Consider the following 24,577-nt stretch of genomic DNA (forward strand, 5'->3'; position numbering starts at 1 on the left):
CTTGATGTGGAGATGCCAGCGTTGGACTGGGGTGAACACAGTAAGAAGTCTCACAACACCAGGTTAAAGTCCAACAGGTTTATTTGGTAGCAAATACCATTTGCTACCAAATAAACCTGTTGGACTTTAACCTGGTGTTGAGACTTCTTACTGTATTCTCTACTTGGTCATGCAGCCAATTTCCTATGCACGCAGCCACTGCCCTTTCAATCTCAGAGGCACCAATTTTGCTAACAAGTCTACTGTTATTTACAGTAATCAAGCCCCTTTTGAAAGTCCATATACACAACATCAACTGCACTACCTCTCACCAATTCTTCCACGACTTCATCAGAATCTGCAACAGCCCTCTACCCCATTAAATACTTCAGAATGAGCTCAATACTATGACCATATTACTAACGTCCCATGCATAGTGGCAAACTGGAATTAATAATTAGACAACTAATCACAAATCACAAACACCAGACATTTAAAGGGGCATAGGATTTGTTTAACAGAGAAAGTTTCAAGTAAACAAGATCAATGAATCAAAGGGAAGCATTCCAAGAAGGCAGGAAATTGCATGAGGCTATTGATCAAGTGGGGAATATAGGCAATCCCCTCTTAATCATAACAGTCTTTGCAACCCACAAACTGTGCCTGTACTCCATATAATTCAAGCATGTCAATGATTGCTATTGATCAAACAGCAGTCTAACAAATAAGCTTATACTTCTGAGAAACGAAGATTAGACAAGGATTGCTGTCACCACCGAAAGTAGTATATATTTAGGTAGTTGCACGATTGCTTTAAGAGCCAGTTGCATGATTTGATGGTGATGTCTTCTGGGGTGTTGCACAGCCTCCTGTTTTTAGTTTCAGTTTGTACAGGCAAGAGGTACCAGGATAAGTGTTGCTGTGAGTTCGAATCTGTGTGTGCAAATCACATCTTTTCTTGCTTAAAACCCACAACCCCCAACATAGTTAGGACATTACAGCAACAGAAACTAAGATAGTCATGCAAATGTCCTAAAAGGTACCTGAATAATACTGACAGAAAGGAGAAACATATGTCACTTTATTTACGTCTTCGGAAGCAGTCTTATTGAGATCACTGTCAGGTCAACTGCAGCACTTGGAAAGCAAAGGTATAATTGATCATTACAAAACTATTTTCTGAGCCACTTCTGGAGTAATCAGTACCAATCTCTACCTGGAAAATCAATTGTAGGGTACGGTTCATTGCAAGTTCCTGTGCTAGTCTCCAATTCAGACTACCCACTGACAACCTAATCTCGGTGGTGGTTAATTAAATAGGTTGCATTCTAAAATGTTTCTGCTGATAATAAATGGCAGCTCGGACTTGCAAGCAGTGAAAGAGGAATGAGCATCAAGGGCTACAAAAAAAAATAAATAAAAGTTGGCTGAAGATTCAGCCATTTTACCATCTGTAATATCTCATCAGTGCAGTAAGACACTGAGAAGGTGGACGGAAAAAAAGTACATTTCCCAACCCCGCCATCCAAAACACCAACATTTTTAATTTCTGAGTGCTCCCACTTAAGAATTATTTTAGATGCCAGATTGCTTCAGACGACTGATTGCAGAATTATCTTTAGGGAACTGTGGGAATGCAGTTGCAAAACATATTTCAATTTTCACCATTAATATTAAAAACCTAACATACAAGGAAGGTCACAGAATGATCTCTGTAATAGCTCTAATATTTACAGGTCTACCAGGTTCCAAACCTTACATACTCAATCCTCAACCTTTATGAAAATTTATTTTACAGGATGTGGGCGTTGCTGGCTAGGCCAGCATATGCTGCCCCTTTCCGAATTGCCCTCGAGAAGGTGGAGATAAGCTGCCTTCTTGAAACGCTGCAGTCTGTGGTGTGGGTACACCCTCAGTGCTGCTAGGGTGGGAGTTCCAGGATTGTGACCCAGAGACAATAAAGGAAGCTGTGATATATTTCCAAATCAGGATGGTGAGTGGATAGGTGGTGTCCCTATTTGTCTGCTGCCTTCAATTTCTGTTATACCGTAACACATTGCCTTAAATACATGAGCAAAATATTATAAATATAACTGCCCTACAGATGGCCTGACTGATTTTGTTCCCAAGTCAAACTTCCTCACAGTTACACAATAAGGTTAAATTGGCCAAAACAAACATTGTTTCGTTTCGAAAGCTGACAGCATTTTGTCATTAATTTTGCATTATGAAAGGAATACCTACATGAAAAACAATACAAATAATTTAATACTTTGTGCTCAAACAATTTCACTCAATATGCAGCTTGGGAAATAAGATCTAAACTTTCAAGTGTCCTAATCAATGCATTTCGACGTGGCGCAGAGTGCTGGAATGGTCTGAAAGAACTCGAGAACATACAAAATTTTAAAAGCAAAATGTGAAGCAAACCTCAAATATCAGCAGCAATGAGGAAGGAGACTTCAATCATTTTATGGTCACGTATCTAGTTAGGGGAGGGCAGTGGCGTAGTGGCATTGGGCTACTAATCCAGAGACCCAGGGTAATGCTCTGGGGACCAGGGTTTGAATCACCCCTCCCCACCTTGGCAGTTTGACAAATGGTGAAATTTGAATTCAGTGAAAAAAAAATCTGGAATCTGAAACTATTGTCGATTGTTGTAAAAGCCCATCTGGTTCACTAATGCCTTTTAGGAGGGGAATCATACTTGGTCTGGCCTACGTGCGACTCCAGGGCAGCAACAGCTCTCTGAAACGACATAGCAAGCCAAGGGATGGGCAATAAATGCTGGCCCAGCCTGCGTTGTTCACATCCTGTGAAAAAGTGGTTGCTCAGCATTCTGGCAGATAAACGGGTTATGAAAACTGATCAGAATCTCAGTATAAATAAAACGTCAAGAACACCAGCAGTCCCAACTTATTACTGCCCCATCTGACACCGAGGAAGGTTAAGCAAAGTTAAAGTCTATTTCACTAAAGGCACTTCCCTTAAAAGTTAGGGGAAAGACTATTTTCAAATACTATGACTAAACTTAAGGGGCACTTCAAGACAAATTACTTCACTAGGAACTGAAACTCCCTTCCTTATTAGTTCACATTCTGTACTCAATTTAAGATTTCCAGATCAAAAACACAGTCAAATGACTGAACAATGCAGCTCTACTGGAGCATTACCAAATAAAAACTGACAGTCTGGGACAGGCCGAGATAGGACCAGGTAACGCGAGATAGGTAATGAGGAAATTCCACAAATAAACGTGAGAACTATAAGCAACTGAGAGCTTGCCAAGAGAGAGGGTGGTAGAGAAGAGATGGAGAGGATGCAGGATTGGGGGGTGGGGGCAGCTTGAACAGGACAGGAAGAGAACCAGCACAGAGCAAGGCAGAGGGGAGGTTAAGAGGAGAAGGCAGTAGTCCAGTGAAGGCAGGCAGGGAGGGAAGGACAATTGAGCGCAAGTTTGGGAGGAGAGTTTGAGCGGAGGTGGGGAGAAATTATTTTGCAGCAAGGAGAGAGAGAAAGAAACAACCTTGCAGGAGATAAAAGGGAACGACAAAACCGGAGAGGATGGCATCCAAGAGTGGGGTGGGTAACAAATCGGAGGGTAGAAAGACAGAGGCAGAAGGCAGCAATAGGAATAAGGATCAGAAACAGCAAGAGAATTAGGAAAAGAATGAGCATGAGTGAAGTGAAAGAATTAATATTTCTACAATAGATTCTTTCGTTCACTTTTTAACGTCGTTAACCCCCAAGTTTGCTGTAAACACATTAACTAGCATGTTAAATAGAGCATCAAGAAATTTTAACCACTAAGTCAGAGTTGATGAGAGTATTAAACCCCAATAAATCTCCATTCCCGAACTAAGACATGGTTTTAAAATAAGCATATAACAGATGGATTTGGGTCTCAATATCATTGGTCCAGGTGGGTAAACTTCCCAAGGTAAACTCTGTCAAGTATTGTTAAAAATTGCAGCTTCAGAAAAATGCACCAGAGACTGCCACAGCTACCAAGTCAACAAGGAAACTGGGCTAGTAATAAAGTGCTCAGCAACATGTTTGAGATAAGCACTCCTTTACACTCCTCTCAAATCATTTTTGTTAACCTTGGTAGAGTTTGATACAGTAAAGTTTATTTATTAGTCACAAGTAGGCTTATATTAACACTGCAATGAAGTTACTGTGAGAATCCCCTAGTTGACACACTCTGGCACCTGTTTGTATACACTGAGGGAGAATTTAGCATGGCTAATGCACCTAACCAGCACGTCTTTTGGACTGCGGGAGAAAGCCAGAGCACCCGGACGAAACCCACACAGACACGGGGAGAATGTGCAGACTTCACACAGTCACCCAAGCTGGGAATCAAACGCAGGTCCCTGGTGCTGTGAGGCAACAGTGTTAACCACTGTGCCGTCCATCACACAATTACCTGATTCACATAATTAATACTACTTCTTTCTTTCTGAAGATTGGCCTTCCTGCCAAATATTACTTTTCAACATTACCTACAATACCCAATCTAGCTGTTTCCTTATAAATGGAGATTTTGACAGGCATTTCCTTTACTGAGCTCTCCCTGAAATCAATGTTGATTTTGTTAATATTGACTAATGGCATGGCTGGCATTGATCACTCTGCCTTTGTACTCACGGTAGCACAGTGGTTAGCACTGCTGCTTCACAGCTCCAGGGTCCCGGGTTCGATTCCCGGCTCGGGTCACTGTCTGTGTGGAGTTTGCACATTCTCCTCGTGTTTGCGTGGGTTTCCTCCGGGTGCTCCGGTTTCCTCCCACAGTCCAAAGATGTGCGGGTTAGGTTGATTGGCCAGGTTAAAAAAAAAAATTGCCCCTTAGAGTCCTGAGATGCGTAGGTTAGAGGGATTAGCGGGTAAATATGTGGGGGTGGGACCTGGGTGGGATTGTGGTCGGTGCAGACTCGATGGGCCGAATGGCCTCCTTCTGCACTGTAGGGTTTCTATGATTTCTATGATCTTCAGGCTTGGGGTACAACCCGAATGTGCTGACCATTATGCTACCTCAATAGTAGTGTTCAGCCCAAATAATTCAACCCCTCTTGCAGAATACTTCTGAAGCCCAAATCTAATGACCTGGCTTTCACGGAAACTTCTGACCCATTTCACTGCACAAAGTTGCCAGATGGCTCTTGGGATTTAAATTGTTTTTATAATTTGATACTGATTGATGGAAACAAGTATCACATTAAATTAAATAGTACAAGAGCAATTAGCCTGGCCACTAGCCTTAAATGTAAAAGTGGTTTCAGAATGGAACAGAAGTCTTATTGTGCTCCAAAACATTAATATGCCATTCAGTACTCCCACAATATCTGTATTATTTATGAAGTGCACTAATGGTAGTTTATGCTGTGGATCAGATTCTATTGGGACTAGATGGAGAATGCCAAAACTCATTTAAAGTGTGACCTTTATAACCCTTCAGTAAGAGGTGGCCTTCGTTATTCATTTCCAGACTAAATTTGAGCTTTCTGCTTCAGACTAGCAGTGTTTTATCAAGGTATTTTGATATCAATTTGAGTGCTCCAATTTAGGATCTTAACAGTACAGAGCACAACCTCAGTGAGAGGATTTGAGTACAGGAGCAGGAATGACTCGCTGCAACTAAACAGGGCTTTTGGTCTCCTTACCTGAGAGGATGTTCTTGCTGTAGACGGAGCGCAGCAAAGGTTTACCAGACTGATTCCTGGGTTTGCAGGACTGATGCACGAGTTGGTTAGGATTATATTCACTGGAGTTTAGAAAAATGGCAGGGAGGAGGCAGTGGAGGAAGGTTGTTCCCGATGGCAGGGGAGTACAGAAACAGTGGTTGCAGTCAAAGGATACAGGGTAAACCATTTAGTTCTGAGGAGAAATTTCTTCACCCAGAGTGTGGCAAGCCTGTGGAATTCACTATCACCGAAAGCAGGTGAGGCCAAAACATTGTACATTTTCTAAGATAAGAAATAGCTCTTGGGGCTAAAGGGAATCAAAGAATACGAGGGAAAGTGGGAACAAGTTACTCAGTTGATGATCAGCTATGATCATAATGAATGGGCTCTAAGGGCTGAATGGACTCATGCTTCTATTTTCTATGCTTAAAGGCAAAATGATTTTTTAATATGAAGATTCAATTGGTGCAAAATAGACAAGATCTTTTGATCTCTTTAAAAATGAAAAAACAATTTATCTGAAAGGAAAGGTTAATGGTTTAATAAAGGTAATCATGCTAAAAGCAGACCCAGCACTCCTTTCATATTCAGCCATATAGATAAAGTACATTGTCATGCTGCATCTGCCTTTGTGCAGTAATTTGAAATGGTAATTTAGCTAATGAGGCTTTAGTAACTACAAACAGACGGCCTTGTTTTCATATTTATTTGGTGCTTTATTGATTTGTAAGTGCCATTGGTATAAAATTATGAAAACTGCAGTGATCTATGTAGTCTGAGATTACACAAACATTACTGGCTATCTTCAGACAAAATGCCCTTTCTTCCCCTTAGTCCCCACCAAATTCTCTCTGCCTGGTGTCCCATTCTTTATGCCCAGGCTGGCAATGCGCCCGAAAATGGATTGAAGCCAGGAATCACCCCGGCATGGCTGAGTTCTAATCTCCCATCTCCCTTCCAGAGAGATACCACAGTCCACGCACTCAACATTACTTAGATTAGGACAAAACTACATCTATTCCCACTGCAAGACATGCAGGTAACTAAAAGCTAAATAGAACAAGTTATATTAATAGAAGAAAACACAACTTAAAAGCAAATTAATGTCTAGTTTTGGTATTATTCAGAACACAAGCAGAACAAGGAATCAGCTTAATATCTCATCTAAAAGGACAGTTCCAATAATAAAACATTTTTCAGCACAACACAAGGGTGGCAACTATGATTGAGAGCTGAAATCCAATTTATGATGCACAAACCCACGTTCTTTTGACCCCGAGGGGGCAATTCTTTACTTATAATGTAGACATTTGGCATAGATTCCCAGCCATCTTGGAGCATCAGCAATTGTGGCAAGTCAACACATGGAGCAGCCCTGGCAGCAGCTGAAAGTAGGGCATCTTACACAAAGCTGAACTCCAGAGGCAAGGCGAGAGTGACTGTCCTTGACATCAGGACAGCATTTGATCGAGTGTGGCATCAGGAGAGCTAGCAAAACTGGAGTCAATGGGAATCGGCGGGAAACCATCCACTGGTAAGAATCATAGCTGGCACAAAGGAAGATGGCTGTGGTGGTTGGAAGTCAATCACCTCAGCTCCACGATATCACTGCTGGAGTTCCTCAGGGTAGTGACCTAGGCCCAACCGTCTTCAGCTGCTTCATCAATGATCTTCCTCCCATCGTAAGATCAGAAGCGGGGATGTTCACTGATGACTGCACAACATTCAGCATCATTCGTGACTCCTCAGATACTGAAGCAGTCCATGTCCAAATGCAGCAAAACTTGGACAACATCCAGGCTTGGGCTGACAAGTGGCAAGTAATATTTGCACCACACAAGTGCCAGACAATGGCCATCTCCAACAAGAGAGGATCTAACCATCGCCCCTTGACATTCAATGCCATTACCATCACTGAATCCCCTCACTATCAACATCCTGGGGGTTGCCATTGACCAAGGCTGGTCTTGCCATATCCTGTAGCCAATAAAGAACAAAAGAACAAAGAAAATTACAGCACAGGAACCAGCCTTTCAGCCCTCCAAGCCTGCATCAACCAGGCTGCCCAACTTAACCAAAATCCCCTACCCTTCCAGGGACCATATCCCTCTATTCCCATCCTATTCATGTACTTGTCAAGACGCCCCTTACAAGTCACTACCATATCCGTTTCCACTACCTCCCCCGGCCACGAGTTCCAGGCACCCACTACTCTAAAAAATCAGCCCCGTGCTGGGACCTTTAAACCTTGCCCCTCGCACCTTAAACCTATGCCCCTTAGTAATTGACTCTTCCACCCTGGGAAAAAGCTTCTGACTATCCACTCTGTCCATGCCTCTCAATCTTGTAGTCTTCTATCAGGTCTCCCCTCAACCTCCATCGCTCCAGTGAGAACAAATCAAGTTTCTCCAATCTCTCCTCATAGCTAATGCTCTCCATACCAGGCAACATCCTGGTAAATCTTTTCTGTAACCTCTCCAAAGCCTCCACATCCTTCTGGTGGTGTGGCGACCAGAATTGAACACGATATCCCAAGTGCGGCCTAACTAAGGTTCTATGAAGCTGCAACATGACTTGCCAATTTTTAAACTCAATACCCTGGCCGATGAAGGCAAGCATGCCATATGCCTTCTTGACTACCTTCTCCACCTGCATTGCCACTTTCAGTGACCTGTGCACCTGTACACCCTTTGCCTATCAATACTCAAGGGTTCTGCCATTTACTGTATATTTCCCATCTGTATCAGACCTTCCAAAATGCATTACCTCACATTTGTGCGGATTAAACTCCATCTGCCATCTCTCCTCCCAAGTCTCCAACTGATCTATATCCTGCTGTATCCTCTGATGGTCCTCATCGCTATCTACAAATCCACCAACCTTTGTGTCGTCCGCAAACTTACTAATCAATCCAGTTACATTTTCCTCCAAATCATTTATATATATTACAAACAGCAAAGGTCCCAGCACTGATCCCTGAGGAACGCCACTTGTCACAGCCCTCCATTCAGAAACGCATCCTTCCACTGCTACCCTCTGTCTTCTTTGACCGAGCCAGTTTTGTATCCACCTTGCCAGCTTACCTCTGATCCCATGCAACTTCACCTTCTGCACCAATCTGCCATGAGGGACCTCGTCAAGTCCAAGTCGACAACATCCACTGCCCTCCCCTCAATCATCTTCGTCACGTCCTCAAAAAACCCGATCAAGTTCGTGAGACACGACCTCCCCTTCACAAAACCATGTTGCCTCTTGCTGATATGTCCACTTATTTCCAAGTGGAAATAAATCCTGTCTTGAAGAATCCTCTCCAATAATTTCCCTACCATTGACATAAGGCTCACCAGCCTGTAATTACCTGGATTATTCTTGCTACCCTTCTTAAATAAAGGAACAACATTGGCTATTCTCCAATCCTCTGGGACCTCCCCTGTAGCCAGTGGGGATACAAAGATTTCTCTCAAGGCCCGAGCAATTTCCTCCCTTGCCTCAGTATTCTGGGGTATATCCCATTAAGCCCTGGGGACTTGTCTACCTTAATGTTTCTCAAGAACACCAATACCACCTCCTTTTTGATCTCCTGACCTCTTGACTAACCTCCTGACTCCCCAAAGTCTGCCCACCATCTAAAAGGCGCAAGGAGTGTTATGGAATACTCTCCAATTGCCTGGATGGGTGCAGCTCCAACACTCAAGCCCTCCATCATCCAGGACAAAGCAGCCCACTCATTTGCTACCCCTTCCATATTCAATTCCTCCCCCAACGATGAACAGTGGCAGCCATGTGTACCATCTACGAGAGGCACTGCAGGAACGCACCAAATTACCTTAGGTAGCACCTTCCAAACATACAACCAGTACCATCTAGAAGGACATGGGCAGCAGATACCCGAGAACACCACCATCTGGAAGACCCTGTCCAAGCCACTCACCCACCATCTTGACTAAGAAATATATTGCCGTTTCTTCACTGTCGCTGGGAAAAAAAATCCTGGAATTCCCTCCCTAACAGCATTATGGGTACATCTACATTGCAGGGACTGCAGTGTTCCAAGAAGGCAGCTCACCACCACCTTCTCAAGGGAAACTAAGGAGGGGCAATAAATGTTGGTCAGTGATATCCAGATCCTTCAAATGGATAAAAAAGTAAAAGAGCAAAATATATTTAAATAGTGTGTGACGGTAAGAAATTGGCAGATGGAGTATAATGTGGGAAATTGTGAACTTGTCCACTTCGGCAGGAAGAACAGAATAGCATCATATTATTTGAACAGAGAGAGATTGAGAACACTGCGGTACAAAGGGATCTGTGACCTGGTACATAATTTTCAAAAAGTTAGTGTGCATGTACAAGTGATTAAGAAATTAGCATGTACGCGCAAGTGATTCGGAAGGCAAATGGGATGTTATTGTTTATTGCAAGGGGAATGGAATATAAAAAGTGAAATTTTGTTGCAGTTGTACTGGGCATTGGTGAGACCACATCTGGTGTACAGTTCAAGTTTCCTTAGTTAAGAAGGAAGAATATAATTGAATTAGCAGTTCAGAGAAGGTTTACTCAACTGATTCCTGGGATGAAGGGTTTGTCCCAGATGAAAGGTTGAACAGGTTGGGTCAGAATCCATTGGAGTTTAGAAGAATGAGAGGTGGTCTTAATGAAACATTCAAGATACTGAGGGAACTTGACAGAGTAGATGCAGAAAGGATGTTTCTCCTGATGGGAGAGGCTAGAACCAGCTGCACAATTTAAAAATAAGGGGTCTCCCATTTAAGACAGATGGAGAATTTTTTTCTGAGGTCATTAGTCTGTGGAATTCTATTTCCCAGAGAGCAATGGAGGCAGGATCATTGGTTAAGGCCTCACTTCAAGGGCAGCAAATTTGTTTTTTACCTTTACACCACAGGTTGAGTGACACATAGGGCTTGAAGAAACACTCGCCATTTCACTTACTGCGACAAGGAGAATTGTACTTTGAATCCAGACATGAGACACTATCAAATTATTTAGTCTCAAGGATTTAAGAAAAACAAAATTAGGACATTTTTCTACATATGGTTTCAAAATACAAAACTCAGTAAACTGGTGTTATGATGCTGAGCTGTGAAAGATGAAGGAATTTCATTAAAACGGTTGGCAACATTGAAATCTGTTAAGAGAATCCTCACCAACACAACTGTCTTTCTGTGGCTTTTTCACTCTCTTTGCTAAAGGTGGTGACTCTAGCTGGGATACAGTGCCATAGCCACAAAATGCCCTCTACTGCTTCATCCACATGGCGTTCTTGCTGAATGTGAATAAACAACGAAGGACAGAATTTGACCCCATCTTGTTACCGACGCAAGTACACAATCTACCACGGTCACTGTAAAGCCATCAGGAATAAAGATTTGTGTGTCATGCGAACTAAAAAGTACCTGGCAATAAACTATGTATCTCATTCTTCCAGAATTAGCTGTGCAAGGAGACGGTATTTTTGAGTTAGGGCAAAGTACACGTGTGAGCAATTTGAAATGATAAATCACATCAAAAGAAAATGTACTGTTTTTCCTGAAGTGCACTATTACTGATACACTAGATAAGCCTGGTGAAAACTAGGTAATTGTACATAATCATACCAGAAGATCCCAAGCTTGACTTCCAGTTTGTGCAGTTAACAGATTTCAGCCAGGGCAGGGGATGGGCTACAATCAGCTTCGAGGGGAAGAAGAATCACTTTGAACTCTTGTTTCAGATTACCTAAAAATGACCCATGCTGGGTGTTGGGCAGGGGGGGGGGGGGGGGAAGGAGAGGATCAAGTTCAATCATGGAGGGTAAAGACTGTTCACGCTTGGCTTACACATGAAGAATTACTATCTGGGGATGGCACTGGTGGGCGGCTACCTCCTCGTGAACTGCACCCCAACATGAGTCAACACCTTCGGGAAGAATGGGGTAAATTCATTTAAAACCTTTCTACAACTATGTGCTGCAGCGTTTCCTCCCAATAACCACGTGACCAAGAAATCTGTTTCCAAGGCTCTGAATATTTTTGTACCAGCTGTAAACCACATGGACAAACATAATTAATTAAATATAAGTTGCATTTCTAAATGTCATCCAATAAAGTTTGAAACTAAAACAACAAGCTGACACAGCATTAATGCCAACATAATAGCTCCCTTTACAATTAGCAGTTGTTACTGATGTACTGTAGAATATTTTGGTTACAGATTCACTCTCAGTAAAACACAACACACACCCGGTTGCAAAAACAGAAAATGCTGAAAGTCTCAGCAGGTCTGACAGTATCTGTGGAGAGAATAGAGCCAATACTTTGAGTCTGGGTGACCCTTCGTCAAAGCATTTTCTGTTTTTGTTTCAGATTCCAGCATCCATAGTAATTTGCGATTACACACCCTGTTATTTGGCTCATGTAATTTTAAAATGAGAAAGTTGTTGTTACCTCCCTTCGTAGTTTAAAACTACTATTTTCCATAAATATTTAATAATTTTTGTTTCAAGTCAAAGCACTGCATCAAAGCAGATTCACAGATTTTCTTTTTTGCATTCAAATAAGAACAGTATCAGCTGCCACTGACTGTGACACTGTATTGATGCCAGTTTCTCTCCTCCATTCTTGAAGGTGGTTTCCGGTTAGGGTCATTCCACACAGATCTTCCACTACGTTTCATTATCAAGGTGGTTATTGTCCATGTTTCAGCTAAACTAAGTACCAGTAAGCTTTTGAACACCAGAGGTATATTACGCTGAACCGAATCTAGTCCCTATCTGATGTCCACATATACACACTATCCAACACACAAAGATGGATATGAGGGACCTCTAGCTGATACTTACCCGCTGAGCTAACTAGCTGATCTCAGTCAGGGACTGCAACTCCATGTCCCTAAGCTACAAAGGCCTGGGGGCTGCTACTTAGAAATTGCAACATGAAAAACAGCCACAATTTTTCCAAGCATTCCATCATTCCAAGAGGCATCCTAGTTAATCTGTACTTTTTTAAAAATTCATTCGGTAATGTTGGCAGCATTTGTTACCATCACTAATTGTTCTTGAATTGAATGGCTTGCTAGGCTACTTCAGAAAGCAGTTAAGAGTCAACCACATTGTTGTAGACCTGGAGTCACATGTAGGCCAGACCAGGTATGGATGGTACATTTCCTTCCCTGAAGGATATCAGTGATGATGTGGAGATGCCGGCGTTGGACTGGGGTAAACACAGTAAGAAGTTTAACAACACCAGGTTAAAGTCCAACAGGTTTATTTGGTAGCAAAAGCCACACAAGCTTTCGGAGCTCCAAGCCCCTTCTTCACCTGAAGAAGGGGCTTGGAGCTCCGAAAGCTTGTGTGGCTTTTGCTACCAAATAAACCTGTTGGACTTTAACCTGGTGCTAAACTTCTTACTGGATATCAGTGAACCAGATGGGTTACATTTCACCATCTGTCGGGTGGGATTCAAACACAGGCTCCCAGAGCATTACCCTGGTTTATTCGTCCAGTGGCAATGCCATATCACCACCACCCCCAACTTCTCATTTGCCCCAACATCCTTAGTGTAAAAGGGAGAACTGCACAAGTAACTGTGCTGTTACTAAGACTTAATATGTTACACATTGACAACTCTAGACAGACCACAAGACGCATGACAAATCTAGATCAACAATAAGACGTAGGGGCAGATGTAGGCCATTCAGCCCATCAAGTCTGCTGTGATAACCTTTAGCTCCACTTTCCCATCTTATCCCCATAAACCTTGATGATAGATTTTTAATTAGTAACCTATCTCAACCTTATATATACTTAACGACCCAGCCTCTACTTCCCTCTGCAGTAATGAATTCCACAGATTCACTATCCTCAGAGAAGAAACTCCTCCTCATCTCTGCCTTAAATGAGCAATCCCTTACTCTGAGGTGTCCCCTCTGGTCCTAGACTCTCCCACGAGAGGAAACAATCTCTCAGCATCTACCTTGTCAAGCCCCGAGAGTTCCATTATGTCTCAATAAAGTTGCCTCGCATTCTTCTAAATTCCAATGGATATAGGCCCAACCTACTCAGCCTCTCCTCAAAAGAAAATCCTTCCATATCCCGGATCAACAATTTGCCTTTCCTATTAGTGCTGAACTTGCACACTAGCCTTTTACGATTTATGACGAAAACCTCCAAAATCCCCCTGTGCTGTAGTTTTCTACAGTCTTTCTCCAATTAAATATTACATTCCTTTCTTCTTGCCGAAGTGTGTAACTTTGCAGTTTCCTACATTATATTCCATCTGCTCCATCTGTAGATTCTGCGTCATCCTCACCATTTGCCTTCCCATCTATTTTTCCACAAACTTGGCAACAGTGCATTCACTTCGCTTGTCCAAATCATTAATATGTATTGTAAATACTTGTGGTCCCAGCATTGATCTCTGTGGCACTCCACTAGTTACAGGTTGCCACCCTGAAAATGACCCTCTTATTCCAACTCTGTCTTCTATTAGTTAGCCAATTCACTAACAATACTCATGCACTACCCATCAAAAACCTCACATACTAACTTTTCTAATGGGCTTCGGCCATTTGAGGGCTTCTAATCATTGTTTTAACCAAATCAGGTTACTGACATTGAATTACATCCACCACTTTTTTCACCCATTCACCGTCTTCTCAGCATCCACTTTCAGCTTGCTGCACTTCTCAAAATGGTTTGTGCGGCTGGAACTTTGGACAACACATTCTCTAGCCCAGGGCTGCTTAAAGCGTGGTGTGAAGAGATTTGGGGGTCATGAGCTGCGAGGCAGAAAGGCTGCCACGGAGCTCAAACTGAATGCTAACAGCTACAAAACTTCTCTAAATCCACATTTTTATTTTATCGGTGGGAATAGAAACATAGAAATAAACAGGCGGCCATTCAGCCCTTCGAGCCTGCTGAACCCAAAGAGCTATATTTAATTTCTTTATGAAATCAGAACGTTTTGGCCTCAACTACATTCTGTGGTAGTGAATCCAACACATTCACCATCTCTGGGTGAATAAATTTCTCCTCACCTTAGTCCTAAAAGGTTTACCCCTCATCCTCAAACTATGATCCCTTAGTTCTGGACTCCCCACCATTGGGAACATTCTTTCTGAATCTACTCTGTCTAACCCTGTTAGAATTTTATACGTTTATCAGATCCACTCTTTTAAACTGCAGTGAATATAACCCTAAGCAACTTAGTCTCTCCTCATATGACAGACCTGCCATCCCAGGAATCAGCCTGGTAAGCCTTCGCGTACAGCGACTGCTACTGCAAAGCAAGCCTGGATAAAAGTATGCTTGTTTAGAAGAAACCCTGACTTTTTATCAACTCAAAAACAGAAAATGCTTGAAAATCTCAGCAGGTCTGACAGCATCTGTGGAGAATACAGCCAATGTTCCGAGTCTGGACGTCATCCAGACTCTAATTGTTGGCTCTATTCTCTCTCCACAGATGCTGTCAGACCTGCTGAGATTTTCCAGCATTTGCTTCAGATTCCAGCAGCTGCCGTATTTTGCTTTTAGCTGATTTTTCATCAATTGCCCCAAAGATCAACTCCTGTCCCTCACTGTCAACGACTGAAGCTCCCCCTCTCAGCAAGTAAAGCTCCATCCTCTCACCTCAATCATTCTCCCACTCATACCACCCAAACTTTTACACTGGGTCACAAAATCTGAGGCATCAAAATTACACCAGGAAAAAGTTAAGAGAAGCACTGCTCTCACCCTATATTCAAAGCACTTATGAACAGCAAACTCAACTGCCCAGAATCTTAGTGGGCATAGCTATTTATTTCCACCCATTGAGAAAGTGACTTCAATTCCAGTTTTGTTTTCTATCTTCTAATTACTTTAATCCAATTTACTTCCAATTAACTCCGTAGCCAATCTTCTCCAAGTTTCAGTTGTCTATTTACACCACCTCAAATGCATTTCCCTCATTCGCCACATCCATTGCTTTCTTGAAGAATTCCACCAGATTTGTCATGCAAAACCTTCCCTTTTAAACACCACATTGGGAAATTTGGTTCAGCACTACACAGGGTACTGTATCTACTCATTAGGTCACCAGTATACCATCACAATCTTTCCAATGTCAATTGTCTCTGCTGATAGCATCTCTCATCTGTAAGCCAGAAGATAATGGGTTCCAAATGCTGCAATGTTGGAGATGTGACCTTTCATAACAGACATTAAAATCAGTCTGTGACCACGTCATGGTTAAAAAAGACAGTGCCTTTCACAACCTCAGAGCATCTCAAAGTACTTTACAGCCGATAAAGCACTTTTTGAAGTGGAGTTACTCTTGTATGTAAGAAATGCAACAACCAATTTGAACCCAGCAAGGTCTTACAAACAGCTATGTGGTAATGACTAGAAAACCAGTTTTAGTGACATTGAATGAAGGATAAATATTGACCAGGGTAACAGGGATAACTCCATGGTGAGACAGTGCCATGGGCTCTTTTACATCCACCTGAAAGTAGTCGAGTCCTTGTTTTAACATCTCAGCTGAAGGACAGCAGCTGTGACAGTGCAGCACACCCTCAGTACTGCACTGGAGAATCAGCTTAAGACTTAGATTTTTAGGACCTGAACCCACAACTTTCTGGATCAGGTAAGTGTGCCATTAACTGAGCCAAGAATGTAAAAAGATCCAGTGGCACCTTTTTGAATAGCAGGAAGAATGCTCAACCGACACCAAAGCAACTGTTTTGTTCATCTGTTCATCATTTGTGGGATCAACTGCTACATTTGCCAACAATTTAGTAGTGACTACACTTCAAAAGTATTAAATCGGTTACAAAGTGCGTTTAGGTGTCATCAAGTCCTGAAAGGTGCCTATGCAAATACAATCTTTTTTAGTCCTTCTTACCAAACTTTGCAAAGAACAGAGCCAGCAAGAACAATATTAAAGTAGTCCAAGATAACCACCCAACAATGAGTTTGCACTGGTCTTGATATCTGTGCATAGGAACATAGGAGAAAGAGTAGGCTATTCAACCTGCTTTGCCATTCAATTAGATCATGACTAATCATCTACTTCAACACCACTTTCCTACATCACCCTCATATCCCTTGACTTCATTAGTAACCAGAAATCTATCGATTTTGGTCATGAAGATGGTCAACAATACAGCTTCCTTTGAGACAGAGTATTCCAAAAATTCACCACCCTCAAGTGAAGAAATTCATCCTCATCTCAAGTCTTAAATGGCCTGCTCCTCACCCAGAGATAGCATCTTTTGGCTCTAGATTCAAAGTGAGACATTACAAATGTATAGCTCATTACTCTATCACAAAGTTTTCTACTCGAGCAAACAATTATCATGAATTAAATTAGCTAATTAACAACCCCTTAAAGGGATACTGTAACTAAAACAAAAACTTCAACAGAAACTTAGCAAATTATCATTACCAGGGTTGATAAAAGGATATCGGCTCCTTTGAGCTGGAATTGAACCAGCTGTGTGCAAGTAATTATCCAATGTGTGCCTCCCATCTGTATACACTTAACCCTCCTTTATACAATTAACATGGTTCAATCAGAGACTTGGCTAAGAAGGGGCATGGATCATTGGCAAGCACAGAGAGTTTGTGCTGAGGTGCTTAAGATGATGGCTTTGGTCTCCCAGTGCAGTGGAAGTAGTAGTGACTCATCCAAGACAAGCAGCCTGACAACCATGGTCATCAAGAAAAAGGAGACATAATGGGTGACAGAAGGGATGACCCTCAGGAGGGGAAAATAAACGCAGACAGAAGTAATAAGAGCTTGAATCTGGGGCAGCCGCAAAAACATATTTGCAAACAAAGGAGGAATCCGACTCAGAGGCACAACATTGAATAAGAGACATTTCCTGGACATAACTCTCCCAGCTTACACCAAATGCCTTTCGGAAGATGAATTGGGTATTGTTATAACTGGCACACCTTAATGTGATAGTCAATATTAAATTCTACTGACAGGAAGGGATTGGAGATGTGCAATATCTAGTCACTAAAGCACTAAACTCAGTAAAGATTAAAAGACCACTGCCGCTACCAAGTAAACTATCAGAATTGGGAGAGACTAGAGATTTGCACCTTTATCCATCAAATCCATAGAGGAAAACAAAGTCAATTTCTATTAATTTTGGGCCTTATGAGGAATGCTTCTAAGATTAGTGATGTTTTGCACCTGTGGACTGATGGGTATTTAGATAACTTAAATTCAATTGTCACATTAAGGTGTGCCAGTTGCAACAATAATCAGATTCATCCATCAAAAGGCATTTGGCGTAAACTGGGAGGGTTATGTACAGGATATGCTACTTATTCAATGCTATGCCTCTGTAATGGATTCCTTTGTTTACCAATGTATTTTTGCAGCTGCCCCAGACTCAAACTCTCATTACTCCTGTCTGCACTTTTCTCCCCTCTGGATAGCCATTGTTAGACTACTCATCTTGGATGAGCCACCGCTACTTCCAGTTGAACATTGGGAAGAACAAAGCCAGCAGACACATTCAATTTGCTTCAATTCATGCACACTAACACAGTACATTCCTTTACTGTATACCAGTTTCACACTCCAGTGGTGTTTCAAAACAAATGAGCCCAAACTACTTCTGTCTTCCAGATAAGACATGAGATCTCCCATCTGTCCTCTCAAGTGGACATAAGAATGCCATGGCACAATGTGAGATATCATAACCAGCATTTATCCAACTATCAAGAGATAAAATATGCTGAGCACAAATTAGCTGCCGTTTGCAAAGAGACTCACACTGATTATGCTTTTCTTTTAGATGAACTTAAAAGATCCCTATTTTGAAGAGCAGGAGTCATCGCTGTTCTCATGGCCAATATTTATTCCTTGACCACATCACAAAAATATATCTACGTTAAGCTCAGTAATCAAAAAAATGATGCTGAGTTACACCTTAATGTTCAAAAGAAATTTCAGAGCTAGAAAGTACTTTGGGCATCTTGAAGGCACAAAAGATATCATATAACTTTTATTTATACAGCATCTGTGTAAAACATTAAGGTGTAGCTCAGCATCATTTTTTGATTACTAAGCTTAATGTAGACACATTTGTGATGTGGTCAAGGAATAAATGTTGGCCACGAGAACAACAATGACTCCCCTGCTCTTCAAAATAGGGATTGTTAAGTTCACCTAAGAAATGGTCCCAGTTTTAACTGTTCATCCAAAAGACTACATATCCAACAGGGTAGCACTCCCTCAGGGTTGTACTGCTCTCAGCCTTGATTTTTGTGCTCAAGTCCTGGTGAAACAAACACTTGGTCAAAGAAATAGAACTAACAAACACTTGGTCAAAGAAATAGAACTACTGAATGAGGTTTTAAGCAAGGTCTTTGGGCGGGGGGGGGGGGGGGGGGAGAGAGAAGAGAGAGAGGAAAGAGAGAGAAGAGGAAAAGATTATTGAGAAGGGAATGCCAGGGTTTAAGGCCCAAACTGTTGAAGGGCACAGCCACTAAGAGTAGGCAAAACAAGTGATGACAAGAGGCCAGGAGTTGGAGGAACACAATTCTCAAAGTTGTAGAGATAAAGAGGGACGAGGTTGTGAAGCAATTTGAGCAGATACACAATTACTTGGCTATCAAGGCATCTCAGTCACGCCTGATCTTATCTTCATAAGCAGATAAAATATAGATGTTGGGAATCAAAGTCAAAAATACCAGAGAAACACATCACATACTGTTTCAGGTGTTGGTCTGAAACATTAACTTTTAACGTCTGTTTTTTCCCCCACAGATAATAAAAGTTATTCTAATATTTTCTGATCCTGTTCTCACCATACAGTCACACACAAGCACACCTTGTAGAAACTGTCAGCTTAATCGGGAACACAAGCTGTGCTGACTTTCAAGGTCAAAGTGCCAACCAACACCTACTGTCTCAGCTAAAAAACAAGGAGAATGGCAGTTTAGGGGGCGGCTGGTGCTGGTGGGGTCACGGCCAAGCCAGAGCCCAAAGGAGAGAGAGAATAATTACTGAGGGGGACAGACGCAGGGACCGCCAGCAAAGGCGCTCCAAACCCTTGTTTTGAAATGTTTGATGATGCAGGGGAGAGGAAGGCAGTTGTCAGTTTGCTACCGTTACTCACAGCGGGTTAGACCCACTCAGTGAGCGGGCATATTGTCCTAGGCCTGCCGGCTAGGCCCCGGGCTCCATCGCGACCCACTTCACTGCGTCATATGCCGGCCCACCAAAAACCAGCTGCGGGCTAAGCACGATGCCCAGCCACCGGCTGCACACGGACCAACTTTACCTAATTTCAGCAACGCATCCGCCATGCAGCGCTCCGCCTTCTTACTCACTTCGGCCTCCGCCATCTTACACTGCCCGGGGCCCAGCTCTCGCGAGAACTGCCCGAGCGCGATCACGGGAGCGGGGGGAGGGGCCAGGGCTTTGGTCACGTGGTCAGCTGGGGAGATGGGCGGGGCTAGGGCTTTGGTCACGTGGTCAGCTGGGGATAGGCGGGGCCAGGGCTCTGGTCACGTGGTCAGCTGGGGAGATGGGCGGGGCCAGAGCTTTGGTCACGTGGTCAGCTGGGGATAGGCGGGGCCAGGGCTCTGGTCACATGGTCAGCTGGGGGGGATAGGCGGGGCCAGGGCTTTGGTCACGTGGTCAGCTGGGGGATAGGCGGGGCCAGGGCTTTGGTCACGTGGTCAGCTGGGGGATAGGCGGGGCCAGGGCTTTGGTCACGTGGTCAGCTGGGGGATAGGCGGGGCCAGGGCTTTGGTCACGTGGTCAGCTGGGGAGATGGGCGGGGCTAGGGCTTTGGTCACGTGGTCAGCTGGGGATAGGCGGGGCCAGGGCTCTGGTCACGTGGTCAGCTGGGGAGATGGGCGGGGCCAGAGCTTTGGTCACGTGGTCAGCTGGGGATAGGCGGGGCCAGGGCTCTGGTCACATGGTCAGCTGGGGGGGATAGGCGGGGCCAGGGCTTTGGTCACGTGGTCAGCTGGGGGATAGGCGGGGCCAGGGCTTTGGTCACGTGGTCCGCTGGGGGATAGGCGGGGCCAGGGCTTTGGTCACGTGGTCAGCTGGGGGATAGGCGGGGCCAGGGCTTTGGTCACGTGGTCAGCTGGGGGATAGGCGGGGCCAGGGCTTTGGTCATGTGGTCAGCTGGAGTGATAGGCGGGGCCAGGGCTCTGGTCACGTGGTCAGCTGGGGGGATAGGCGGGGCTAGGGCTTTGGTCACGTGGCTAACTGGGGGGCGAGGCGGGGCAGCAAGGATGAAGGCAAAAGGCTCATCCCAACCTCACCCATTGACAACCCACCCAAACCCAACAACAATCCTACAAATGGATATGGACTTGCAAATTCCATCAATAGCCCAGCCAAAAAAAATCCACATCGCTCCAAAACACCCATCAATATCACCAACAATCAATAAGGATAGACAACAACACCTCCTCCACGATTATACTCAACACCGGTGCCCCACAAGGCTGCGTCCTCAAGCCCCTTACTATACTCCTTATACACTTATGACTGTGTGGCCAAATTCCACTCCAACTCCATTTGCAAGTTTGCTGATGACACCACTGTAGTGGGTCGGATCTCAAACAACGCAAGGCAGAATACAGGAAAGAGATGGAGAATTCTGTTGAAATGGCGCAACAGCAATAATCTCTCACTCAGTGTGTCAGTAAAATGATGGGGATAGCCATCGACTTCAGGAAACGTAGTGGAGGACGTGCTGCTGTCTACGTCAACAGTCATGAAGTGTAGATGTTCGAGAGCTTCAAGCTTTTAAGTGTTCAGATCACCAACAATCTGTCCTGGTCCCTCCATGCCGATACGAAGGGAAGCTTTTCCCCAGGTCGGTGGTGACGTTCACGAGGGGTCATAGGTTCAAGGTGAAGGGGGGGAGGTTTAACACAGATATCAGACGGACATATTTTACACAGAGGGTGGTGGGGGCCTGGAATGCGCTGCCAGGCAAGGTGGTGGAGGCGGACACACTGGGAACATTTAAGACTTATCTAGACAGCCATATGAACGGAGTGGGAATGGAGGGATACAAAAGAATGGTCTAGTTTGGACCAGGGAGCGGCGTGGGCTTGGAGGGCCGAAGGGCCTCTTCCTGTGCTGTATTGTTCTTTGTTCTTAAATCCCACCAATGCCTCTACTTTCTCTGAAGGCTAAGGAAACTCTGCATGTCCACTATGACTCTCACCAATGTTTATAGATGTACCATAGAAAGTATCCTTTCCAGATGTATCACAGCTTGGTATGGCTCCTGCACTGACCAAGACCACAATAAACTACAAAGCGTTGTGAATGTAAATTAGTCCATCACTGTGTACAGTTTTGGCCCTCCTTACTTGAGAAAGGATGTACTGGCACTGGAGGGGGTGTAGAGGAGATTCAAAATAAGGGGAGCAGACTTAGGACTGAGTAGAGAAGGAACTTCTGCACCCAAAGGGTTATGAATCTGTGGAATTCCCTGCCCAGTGAAGCAGTTGAGGCTACCTCATTAAATATTTTTAAGGCAAGAATAGATAATTCCTTTATTGTTCAAAAATTTAAGGGTTATGGTGAGCGGGCGGGTAAGTGGAGCTGAGTCCATGAAAAGATCAGCCATGATCTTATTGAATGGCGGAGAAGGCTTGAGGGGCCAGAAGGCCTATTCCTGCTCCTCGTTCTTATGTTCTTATCACGCAAACCAGCTCCCATCCACTGATTCTACCTACGTTTCACGCTGCCTCGGGAAAGCAGCCAGCATAATTAAGGATTCCACACACCCCAGACACACTCTCTTCTGCCTTTTTCCGTTGGGATAAAGATACAAAAGTCTAGAAACAAAACCAACAGACTCAAGAGCAGCTTCTTCCCTGCTGTCATCAGACTCTTGAAATTTACTAACATATATTAAGCTGACCTTTCTCTTGACCCTATCTGTAACTGCAATAATATATCCTGCACTCTATCCTTTCCTTCTCCCCTATGTACTCTATGAACAGTATGTTTTGACTATATAGCGCACAAGAAACAATACTTTTCACTGTATCCCAATACATGTGACAATAATAAATCAAATTAAATCTCTGAATCATAGAAGGCTTGCAACATAGAAGAAGGCCATTCGGCCCATTAAGTCTGTGCAGGCTCTCTTGCAAGCACAATTTAGCTCGCCTCAATCTCCTGCCCTTTACCCAAAGCCCTGCAAATTTCTGCTATTCTGATGCTTGTCAAATTCCCTTTTGAAAACCATGGTTATGACCTTTTCTCCACCACATCCTGAATCGCTTAAATAAAGGCAAAATGCTGCAAGGTGCTAAAAATCTGAAATAAAAACAAAGTTCTGGAGAAACTCGGGAGGTCTGGTATCATCTGTAGAGTGAAAAACAGCTAAAAAGTGACTTTTCAGAACATGAGAATGATCCTGGAAAAGAATCACATTCAATTGAAAACCTTTACTCTGTTTCTCTCTCCACTAACAATGCCAGGCCTGCTGAGTTTTTCTAGCCCTTTCTGTTTTTATTCCCAATCACTTGCTGCATAAAAAAGCTCATGTTGCTTTTGATTCCAATCACCAGGCAAGACTGTTCTCTTCCTGTGGGGGAGCACTTCAGCAGTCATGGGCATTCAGCCTTGGATCTTCAGGTAAGCGTTCTCCAAGGCGGCCTTCACAACACACGACAGCGCAGAGTCGCTGAGCAGAAACTGATAGCCAAGTTCCGCACACATGAGGACGGCCTAAACCGGGATGTTGGATTTATGTCACATTATCAGTAACCCCCACAGCTTTCCCCCTGATCTTGCAGAATCTTACTAGCTGTTCTGTCTGGAGACAGTACACATCTCTTTAACCTGTGTTTAATGTTCCCTCCACCCACATTATCTGTACCTTTAAGACCTGGCTGGCTGTAGAGATTTGCATTCTAATTAGTATTCTGTAACTTGATTTCTGTGTCTCTGTGCACTGTTGGAGAACAGATTTTCACTCCATCTGACGAAGGGGCAGCGCTCCGAAAGCTTATGGTATTTGTTACCAAATAAACCTGTTGGACTTTAACCTGGTGTTGTGAGACTTCTTACTGTGCTTTACCCCAGTCCAACGCCGGCATCTCCACATTTTGATTCCAACACCAGGGATCTAGGTTCAATTCCAGCCTTGGGTGACTGTTGGAGTTTGCACGTTTTCCATGTGTCTGTGTGGGTTTCCTCCAGGTGCTCCGGTTTCCTCCCACAATCCAAAGATGTATAGGTTAGGTGGATTGGCCATGCTAAATTGCCCCTTAGTGTCGCAAGATATGCAAATTAAGGGGATTAGCGGATTATAAACGTGGGGTTATGGGAATAGGGCCTGGGTGGGATGCTCGGACAGAAAACCGGTGCCGACTCAATGGACCAATGGTCTCTTTCAGCACTGAGGAGATTCTATGATTCTATTCTATGTTCAGTGGGGCATGTGCTGAGAAACCATTTCCTCTGGTTGGAGGATTCAGAACGAAAAGGCACAGAGCTTGGCCATTGAGGAGTGAAATCCAGATCCACCTTTTCAACAATCGGGAGTGGAAATCGGGAATGCCATCCCAAAGAGCGGAGGATGCTAGATTAATTGAAACTTTTGTTGCATAACCAATACTACCAAAAATAGACTAACTGACCATAAACTCACTGCTGTTTGTGAAACTATGTTATGCACAAGTTAATTGCACTGTTTTAAAATTGGCAGGGTTCTTGTAGGACAAAGATGAGAATGCTTTTCTCTCAGACAGTTGTGCAACTTTGGAATTCTCTGCTTTAGAAGACAGTGGAAGCAGGGTCCCAGAATATTCTTAAGGTGGACATAGAGAGATTCATGTTAAGCAAGGAAGTCAAAGGTTATCAGGAGTAGATAGGAATGTGGAATTCAACACATAGGGTCGGATTTTCCAGCTCTTCCTG

The 24,577-nt window shown here is 43.6% G+C and overlaps 1 protein-coding gene across 1 annotated transcript in view; it reads right to left on the bottom strand.

The window, feature by feature from the left end:
* The window catches only part of micos10 (mitochondrial contact site and cristae organizing system subunit 10), a 29,801-nt gene extending 9,723 nt beyond the window's left edge, over window positions 1-20,078 (bottom strand). The window contains exon 1 of the mRNA XM_078238950.1: window positions 19,947-20,078. Within this exon, the coding sequence (XP_078095076.1) occupies window positions 19,947-20,010 (64 nt within the window). The 5' untranslated portion in view covers window positions 20,011-20,078. The remainder of the gene's footprint in view (window positions 1-19,946) is intronic.
* Window positions 20,079-24,577: the final 4,499 nt, after the last annotated feature.

Source organism: Mustelus asterias, chromosome 22 (assembly GCF_964213995.1).
Source record: "Mustelus asterias chromosome 22, sMusAst1.hap1.1, whole genome shotgun sequence".
Taxonomy (NCBI): Eukaryota; Metazoa; Chordata; class Chondrichthyes; order Carcharhiniformes; family Triakidae; genus Mustelus; species Mustelus asterias.